The sequence below is a fragment of the Hyla sarda genome, unplaced genomic scaffold (assembly GCF_029499605.1).
Source record: "Hyla sarda isolate aHylSar1 unplaced genomic scaffold, aHylSar1.hap1 scaffold_399, whole genome shotgun sequence".
Classification (NCBI taxonomy): domain Eukaryota; kingdom Metazoa; phylum Chordata; class Amphibia; order Anura; family Hylidae; genus Hyla; species Hyla sarda.
The window spans coordinates 202,596-212,500 of record NW_026610416.1 but is presented as its reverse complement, the minus strand read 5'-3'; the positions used below and the strand labels follow the sequence as shown (position 1 = coordinate 212,500).

At 41.8% G+C, this 9,905-nt stretch overlaps 1 protein-coding gene across 4 annotated transcripts in view; it reads right to left on the bottom strand.

Annotated features, from left to right (window-relative positions):
• SLC4A2 (solute carrier family 4 member 2) overlaps positions 1-9,905 on the bottom strand; it is a 218,033-nt gene that overhangs the window by 24,798 nt on the left and 183,330 nt on the right. For all 4 annotated transcript variants that reach the window (XM_056553833.1, XM_056553831.1, XM_056553832.1 and 1 more), the window contains exons 13-15: positions 7,508-7,721; positions 6,981-7,196; positions 6,389-6,537 (exon numbers count right to left, since the gene is read on the bottom strand). In XM_056553833.1, coding sequence (XP_056409808.1) covers positions 6,389-6,537; positions 6,981-7,196; positions 7,508-7,721 — 579 coding nt within the window. The remainder of the gene's footprint in view (positions 1-6,388; positions 6,538-6,980; positions 7,197-7,507; positions 7,722-9,905) is intronic.

The window sequence follows — 9,905 nt, the reverse complement described above, 5'->3', positions numbered from 1 at the left end:
TATATCGGTATTGTTCTGTTCTGGTATATTGTTATTTAGTCACGGTATATCGGTATTGTTCTGTTCTGGTATATTGTTATTTAGTCACGGTGTGGGGGGTATTGTTCTGTTCTGGTATATTGTTATTTAGTCACGGTATATCGGTATTGTTCTGTTCTGGTATATTGTTATTCAGTCACGGTATATCGGTATTGTTCTGTTCTGGTATATTGTTATTTAGTCACGGTATATCGGTATTGTTCTGTTCTGGTACATTGTTATTTAGTTACGGTATATCGGTATTGTTCTGTTCTGGTATATTGTTATTTAGTCACGGTATATCGGTATTGTTCTGTTCTGGTATATTGTTATTTAGTCACGGTATATCGGTATTGTTCTGTTCTGGTATATTGTTATTTAGTCACGGTATATCGGTATTGTTCTGTTCTGGTATATTGTTATTCAGTCACGGTATATCGGTATTGTTCTGTTCTGGTATATTGTTATTTAGTCACGGTATATCGGTATTGTTCTGTTGTGGTATATTGTTATTTAGTCACGGTATATCGGTATTGTTCTGTTCTGGTATATTGTTATTTAGTCACGGTATATCGGTATTGTTCTGTTCTGGTATATTGTTATTTAGTCACGGTATATCGGTATTGTTCTGTTCTGGTATATTGTTATTCAGTCACGGTATATCGGTATTGTTCTGTTGTGGTATATTGTTATTTAGTCACGGTATATCGGTATTGTTCTGTTCTGGTATATTGTTATTCAGTCACGGTATATCGGTATTGTTCTGTTCTGGTATATTGTTATTCAGTCACGGTATATCGGTATTGTTCTGTTCTGGTATATTGTTATTTAGTCACGGTATATCGGTATTGTTCTGTTCTGGTATATTGTTATTTAGTTACGGTATATCGGTATTGTTCTGTTCTGGTATATTGTTATTTAGTCACGGTATATCGGTATTGTTCTGTTCTGGTATATTGTTATTCAGTCACGGTATATCGGTATTGTTCTGTTCTGGTATATTGTTATTCAGTCACGGTATATCGGTATTGTTCTGTTCTGGTATATTGTTATTTAGTCACGGTATATCGGTATTGTTCTGTTCTGGTATATTGTTATTTAGTCACGGTGTGGGGGGTATTGTTCTGTTCTGGTATATTGTTATTCAGTCACGGTATATCGGTATTGTTCTGTTCTGGTATATTGTTATTTAGTTACGGTATATCGGTATTGTTCTGTTCTGGTATATTGTTATTTAGTTACGGTATATCGGTATTGTTCTGTTCTGGTATATTGTTATTTAGTCACGGTATATCGGTATTGTTCTGTTCTGGTATATTGTTATTTAGTCACGGTATATCGGTATTGTTCTGTTCTGGTATATTGTTATTCAGTCACGGTATATCGGTATTGTTCTGTTCTGGTATATTGTTATTCAGTCACGGTATATCGGTATTGTTCTGTTCTGGTATATTGTTATTTAGTCACGGTATATCGGTATTGTTCTGTTCTGGTATATTGTTATTTAGTCACGGTATATCGGTATTGTTCTGTTCTGGTATATTGTTATTTAGTCACGGTATATCGGTATTGTTCTGTTCTGGTATATTGTTATTTAGTCACGGTGTGGGGGGTATTGTTCTGTTCTGGTATATTGTTATTTAGTCACGGTGTGGGGGGTATTGTTCTGTTCTGGTATATTGTTATTCAGTCACGGTATATCGGTATTGTTCTGTTCTGGTATATTGTTATTTAGTCACGGTATATCGGTATTGTTCTGTTCTGGTATATTGTTATTTAGTCACGGTATATCGGTATTGTTCTGTTCTGGTATATTGTTATTTAGTCACGGTATATCGGTATTGTTCTGTTCTGGTATATTGTTATTCAGTCACGGTATATCGGTATTGTTCTGTTCTGGTATATTGTTATTCAGTCACGGTGTGGGGGGTATTGTTCTGTTCTGGTATATTGTTATTTAGTCACGGTATATCGGTATTGTTCTGTTCTGGTATATTGTTATTCAGTCACGGTATATCGGTATTGTTCTGTTCTGGTATATTGTTATTCAGTCACGGTGTGGGGGGTATTGTTCTGTTCTGGTATATTGTTATTTAGTCACGGTATATCGGTATTGTTCTGTTCTGGTATATTGTTATTTAGTCACGGTATATTGGTATTGTTCTGTTCTGGTATATTGTTATTTAGTCACGGTATATCGGTATTGTTCTGTTCTGCTATATTGTTATTTAGTCACGGTATATCGGTATTGTTCTGTTCTGCTATATTGTTATTTAGTCACGGTATATTGGTATTGTTCTGTTCTGGTATATTGTTATTCAGTCACGGTATATCGGTATTGTTCTGTTCTGGTATATTGTTATTTAGTCACGGTATATCGGTATTGTTCTGTTCTGGTATATTGTTATTTAGTCACGGTATATCGGTATTGTTCTGTTCTGGTATATTGTTATTTAGTCACGGTATATCGGTATTGTTCTGTTCTGCTATACCTTATGGGGGTATTGTTTACAAATGTTAGAACACATGTTTGCAGATGCTGGGGGGCAGCAAAATAACGTTTTGCCTAGTGCGGCAAAAATTCTTGCACCAGTCCTGCCGCCCCCCCCCCCTTTTTGGGGCCCCACTTTTAATTTTGCCCAGGGCCACACTAAGCCTAAAACCGGCCCTGTTCAAAGGGATACTGAAAGGACAAATAGTTAGGACTTAGAGGATCTGCAGTTCTGAAGAAGAATATCAGAAGAATAGAAATTACATGATTGAGAAGTTTATACAGAGGGGATATGAGAGATCTGAATTGGAAGAGGTTGTACACCGGGTGGACAAAATACCCAGGGAACAGCCGAGAAAAAGGATAAAAAGAAAAAAACTAGAGAATAGTGATAGATTTATCTTCCTATCTACTTACGATGGACACGCCAAATTAACAAAATAAGTGATTAACAGATATTGGGAGCTGCTAAAGGTCGATGAAAAATATGGGGCGCTGTTCAAGGAACGCCCGAGGTTCATATATAAAAAGGGAAAGTCAATAGCTAATCATTTGGTGAGACCAGATATGCGACAGAAAAGAAAATCCAAACAGATATTCCTAAAGGCGAGAAATAGGGGTACATTCCCTTGTAGAGCATGCCAGAATTGTAATGGGGTCATTAAGGGGGACACATTGCACAAAGGGCATACGGATAGCGATCAAAGGTTTCTTTACATGCGAGACCAAAAATGTTATATATTTAATCAAAGGCCCTCGTGATATGTGTTACATTGGTCAAACATCTAAGACAGTTAAAATCAGATTAAATGAACATAAAAGCTCCATCAGAAATGATAAGAAAAAAATAGAGGTAATGGAAAAAGATGAAGAAAAGAAAGATACATTTGATAAAACTAGTCTGGCTAGACATTTTTTTTTAAATGGCCATCAGGTATGTGACTTAAGGTGGATGGTGCTTGAAGAGATAGAGAGTACAGGACAGGAAGAGTTAACATAAAAGAGCTTACTGAGACGCGAAGTATACAGGATCCAGAGGCTAATGACGCCAGCCCAGAATGGGATCAATAAAAACTGTTCATTTAATGTATTTTTGTAAAATTGCTTTACTCTGCAGGATCGTCTTTAATGTGTATTGTATTCACTAATGTTTTTATGTATTTTTATACTTTGTTATAGAACTAATGTTGTGGCAAGAAGTGCATTATATTTAAACATGGTGGTGGGTGTGCACTTTAGGCTTGAGAAAGGGAGCTATATCTCCTGAAATGTCGCCAGTCTAATGGTCGGTGCTCGGATCCACTGAGCAACCCGACTTCCAGCCCGCAGGAGATGTAACAGATCACGGCCAGGAACAGGAGACCTCAATGAGGCTGATGAATCCTAAAAGTGTCTGATCGATGACCTACTGCTACTTTATCACTGGCTGATTATCCTTTGTTGTATCCATTCATTTCTGTTTGTGTAACAGTGGAAGAATTTTTGGATAAAGAAACTGGATTTTTGCAATCCTCGTATGTTGTGCTTTCATTCTTTGTTGCAAATGCCAAAGGTTTCCTCATCATCTTCCTCAGGGGCATGAGTGTGAGGGGTGAGGAGCTATTTACAATAGTGTTGCTCGCGAATATTCGCGATTCGAATATTATTCGCAAATATCGCATATTCGCGAATTCGCGAATTTCGCGAATATAGCGCTATATATTCGTAATTACGAATATTTGTTTTTGTTTTGTTTTTTTTCTTCACAGTACACATTACAGTGATCATCCCTCTCTGTTTCCAGCTTGTGTGGTGCAAAGAAGGATCTAATACTACTGTGTGAGACTGGCGCGCTAAAATTCGCATATGCGAAAATTATCATATGCTAATTTTCGCATATGCGAATTTTCGCGAATGCTACTTTTTATATGCTAATATTCGCATATGTTAATATTCGCATGCGCGAATATTCGCATATGCGAAAATAAAACGAGAATATAACGAATATTCGCGAATATATGACGAATATTCGTCCATATATTCGCGAATATTCGCGAATTCAAATATGGCCTATGCCGCTCAACACTAATTTACAAGTCCAAAGCCTCTTTCTAAATTTTGTAGAATGTCCTTTACACCTGGACTAATCCTATATTGCTGTTCTTATCTAGACTGCAGCCATACAGACCAAGTCATCTATGGGAATGTAACAAGGGCTTTGTGTCAAGACCAGATAACCAGAGATGACCGACACCCTAATACTTTCTACAAGGCGCCATGACCAGCCCAGATCACCGACACCCTAATACTATCTACAAGGCACCCGTGACCTGCCCAGATCCCCGACACCCTAATACTATCTACAAGGCACCCATGGCCTGCCCAGATCACCGACACCCTAATACTATCTACAAGGCACCCATGGCCTGCCCAGATCACCGACACCCTAATACTATCTACAAGGCACCCATGACCTGTCCAGATCACTGACACCCTAATGCTATCTACAAGGCACCCGTGACCTGCCCAGATCACCGACACCCTAATACTATCTACAAGGCACCCGTGACCTGCCCAGATCACCGACACCCTAATACTATCTACAAGGTGCCATGACCTGCCCAGATCACAGACACCCTAATACTATCATCTTCAAGGCACCCATGACCTGCCCAGATCACCGACACCCTAATACTATCATCTACAAGGCACCCGTGACCTGCCCAGATCACCGACACCCTAATACTATCTACAAGGTGCCATGACCTGCCCAGATCACCAACACCCTAATACTATCTACAAGGCGCCATGACCAGCCCAGATCACCGACACCCTAATACTATCTTCAAGGCACCCGTGACCTGCCCAGATTACCGACACCCTAATACTATCTACAAGGTGCCATGACCTGCCCAGATCACAGACACCCTAATACTATCATCTTCAAGGCACCCATGACCTGCCCAGATCACCGACACCCTAATACTATCATCTACAAGGCACCCATGACCTGCCCAGATCACCAACACCCTAATACTATCATCTACAAGGCACCCATGACCTGCCCAGATCAGCAACACCCTAATACTATAATCTACAAGGCACCCATGACCTGCCCAGATCAGCAACACCCTAATACTATAATCTACAAGGCACCCATGACCTGCCCAGATCAGCAACACCCTAATACTATAATCTACAAGGCACCCATGACCTGCCCAGATCACCGACAACCTAATACTATAATCTACAAGGCACCCATGACCTGCCCAGATCACCAACACCCTAATACTATCATCTACAAGGCACCCATGACCTGCCCAGATCACAGACATCCTAATAATGGTCGGTGCTCGAATCCACTGAGCAACCCGACTTCCAGCCCGCAGGAGATGCAACAGATCATGGCCAGGAACAGGAGACCTCCATGAGGCTGATGAATCCTTAAAGTGCCTGATCGATTAACTACTGCTACTTTATCACTTAATGATTATCCTTTGTATCCATTCAATTCTGTTTGTGTAACAGTGGAAGAATTTTTGGATAAAGAAACTGGATATATGCAATCCTCGTTTGTCGTGCTTTCATTCTTTGAAATTGTTGTACTTATAGTGGGATAAAGGTAGCCCCTGGTTTGAATGCACGGGAGCCACCCATGTACTAATCAGTGATCCGCTGTGCTACTATCAGCTATGGCCCCTATTTATGAACCGGACCATCTTCACATCTGGAGAGCTTCGCTTCTTTTATCTTTAGGCTCCACCATACATATAAACATAGGGGGTGGATGTCTACGGACACTTTACATGGACGGCCTAATGTTTGTCCCCAAAAGTTCTTTACAGCTTTTTCCGAATGTTCTTAGTGTATTCCAACCCTTCTCCCCATACAATGTCTTACCGAATAAAAGGCTTCTTCAAACACCAAGAGAGGTCCTGAAAATCCAACGATCAGTAGTGGCTGCGCCCCGAGGAGACAGAATATCACACCCTGCAAACATGTCCCAATGATCAGTTCTGACACTCCAATCAGGCCCCCCGTCTTCTCACCTGTGTAGAGAACAGGGACACGTGAGATATTTACATGAAAACAGACATTGAGCATGACCTCAAATACATATGTGAGGCCTCGAAGGGAGGAGATGATGTGAGCAGGAGGTAGAATTCATGGGGTCCCATAACAATATGAGATGGGCCCCCAACCTAATAACAGGAAACGCAACAGCGTAAGCAGAAATATCTGGATAACAGCACCATATAGCAGAAACCACCCAGAGTGCGAGATACCGAGAAGCCACCAACTCTTCTATTCTGCAAGGTACAATGTTATTTACCCATAGTCGCCCTTTAACCTACGCTAGTGTTGCACCCATGGATTGGAGTGCATTGGAAGTAATAAGACTTTAGGCTTCAGCCGGAGGTCACGCTGGTTTGTTGTCACTATACATTCTCCAACAAGCATAAATATATACAATGTACAGAAGAACGCTCACCCAGGAGGCCCCCAAATGTGATAGCAGGTGACAGGGCTGCAAAATAGATGAAAATGACCGCGGCCATGCACTGTGCATTCAATGCATCACGAAAATCACTTGCGTATTTTGGATAACGCCGCTGTATATCTCGCACAAGACCTCCAAATGGTTTGCCCGTCCTGCGTAGAGGATCATCCCCACCATCATCTGACACTGCTGCTTTTGTCAGAAGAGCTGAAATTGGGAAAAAACAAGTGGACAACACTGAGCGAGAGGACATGTCACACTGAATGATGGTGGTATAGGAGATATGACAGGTATGTGCAGAAGGAGGATGTCTCATCAGATGGAAGACAGTGAGCGAGAGGACAAATTGATGGTATGGGAGAGGTCACAGTATGTACAGAAGGAGGACGTCTCGTGAGACAGAAGACAATGAGCGAGAGGACCTGTCACACATAGTTATGGTGGTATGGGAGGGGTGGCAGGTATGTACAGAAGGAGAATGTCTCGTGAGACAGAAGACAGTGAGCAGCCAATCTGACCTTTATCTTGTGGGGTGACTGTCTCCTCCACAACCTTCTTCTCCTGGCCTTGGCGTCGTCTCAGCATTTCTCGTTGGAATAAGGCCACAGAATGCAGTAGCTCTTCTCCCATCACCTCAGAAGGAGGAAGAACAACACTGCAGTCTAGGAACTCATTGATGGCATTCAGGAGATCCTGGCGGTCATCAGCGAGGTAAGCCGCTTCGTGGAAGGACTAAGGAGGAGACATACAGGGAGGATCAAAAAGGTGCCAGGAGGAGGCCGGGACCGAGGGGTCTGGATCTGAAGAGAAGGGTCTGAGGAGGAGAATAGGGGGTCTCAGGGAAGAAAACACTGAGGGGAAAAATGTGAAAGGGAAAGAAAAATAGAAACTCAAAATCAGTCAAGAAGATGTAATGATCTCCACTTCACAGCTCTAATCACAGGAAATGCTGAAAGAGGCCCCCTTTAAGGTCAGAGGCAATACCTGAAGGGCGGGGTTTAGCTCCATTACCAAACTTAAGGTGACTATGCTCATTAGATGAATACCTAACCAGCTCTGGCCAACCATCTCATTGTGTATGAGTGTCCTGATTCTCTTCCATGGGTAGATGTTGGGGGAGGGGGGGAGTGCGGAAGGAAGATGCAGGAGTCTGGAGGAGGAGGACAGAGGAGCCTGGGGGAGGAGGACAGAAGCATCTGGAGGAGGACAGAGGAGTCTGGAGGGGAGGACAGAGGGGTCTGGAGGAGGTGATAGAGGAGTCTGGAGGGGAGGACATACATTCTTTCCACAATATACTGTATATTCCACCATTTGTCTGCCAAGGACTGTCCTGCTATATTCCTGCTATACTCTAAAAGTTATCTATGAAGTACGTGTGTGTGTGTCTATATTATATATATATGTGAGTGTATGAGTATGTATTGTATAGTTGTATATAATATATGTATGTATTGGATATGTGTGTGTGTATGTACGCATTGTGTAGTTTTATGATTGCAGAGTGTATATTTTGGGGTGTGAAGGACTCTGGTAGTCCCTGTAATAACAGAATAAATTACATTACATGTCCTGTCTCCACCTCTGATGGCCGTAATTTTCTGTAGTCTCCCACATCACCGTCATCTTCTGTAGTCAAGTCTCCTGTATCACTGTCATCTTCTGTAGTCAAGTCTCCTGTATCACTGTCATCTTCTGTAGTCAAGTCTCCTGTATCACTGTCATCTTCTGTAGTCAAGTCTCCTGTATCACTGTCATCTTCTGTAGTCAAGTCTCCTGTATCACTGTCATCTTCTGTAGTCAAGTCTCCTGTATCACTGTCATCTTCTGTAGTCAAGTCTCCTGTATCACCGTCATCTTCTGTAGTCAAGTCTCCTGTATCACTGTCATCTTCTGTAGTCAAGTCTCCTGTATCACTGTCATCTTCTGTAGTCAAGTCTCCTGTATCACCGTCATCTTCTGTAGTCAAGTCTCCTGTATCACTGTCATCTTCTGTAGTCAAGTCTCCTGTATCACTGTCATCTTCTGTAGTCAAGTCTCCTGTATCACTGTCATCTTCTGTAGTCAAGTCTCCTGTATCACTGTCATCTTCTGTAGTCAAGTCTCCTGTATCACTGTCATCTTCTGTAGTCAAGTCTCCTGTATCACTGTCATCTTCTGTAGTCAAGTCTCCTGTATCACTGTCATCTTCTGTAGTCAAGTCTCCTGTATCACCGTCATCTTCTGTAGTCAAGTCTTCCGTATCACCATCATCTCCGGTAGTCAAGTCTCCTGTATCACCATCATCTCCGGTAGTCAAGTCTCCTGTATCACCATCATCTCCGGTAGTCAAGTCTCCTGTATCACTGTCATCTTCTGTAGTCAAGTCTCCTGTATCACTGTCATCTTCAGTAGTCAAGTCTCCTGTATCACCATCATCTCCGGTAGTCAAGTCTCCTGTATCACCGTCATCTTCTGTATTCAAGTCTCCTGTATCACCGTCATCTTCTGTAGTCAAGTCTCCTGCATCACTGTCATCTTCTGTAGTCAAGTCTCCTGTATCACTGTCATCTTCTGTAGTCAAGTCTCCTGTATCACTGTCATCTTCTGTAGTCAAGTCTCCTGTATCACTGTCATCTTCTGTAGTCAAGTCTCCTGTATCACTGTCATCTTCTGTAGTCAAGTCTCCTGTATCACTGTCATCTTCTGTAGTCAAGTCTCCTGTATCACTGTCATCTTCTGTAGTCAAGTCTCCTGTATCACTGTCATCTTCTATATTCAAGTCTCCTGTATCACTGTCATCTTCTATATTCAAGTCTCCTGTATCACTGTCATCTTCTGTAGTCAAGTCTCCTGTATCATTGTCATCTTCTATATTCAAGTCTCCTGTATCACTGTCATCTTCTGCAGTCAAGTCTCCTGTATCACTGTCATCTTCTG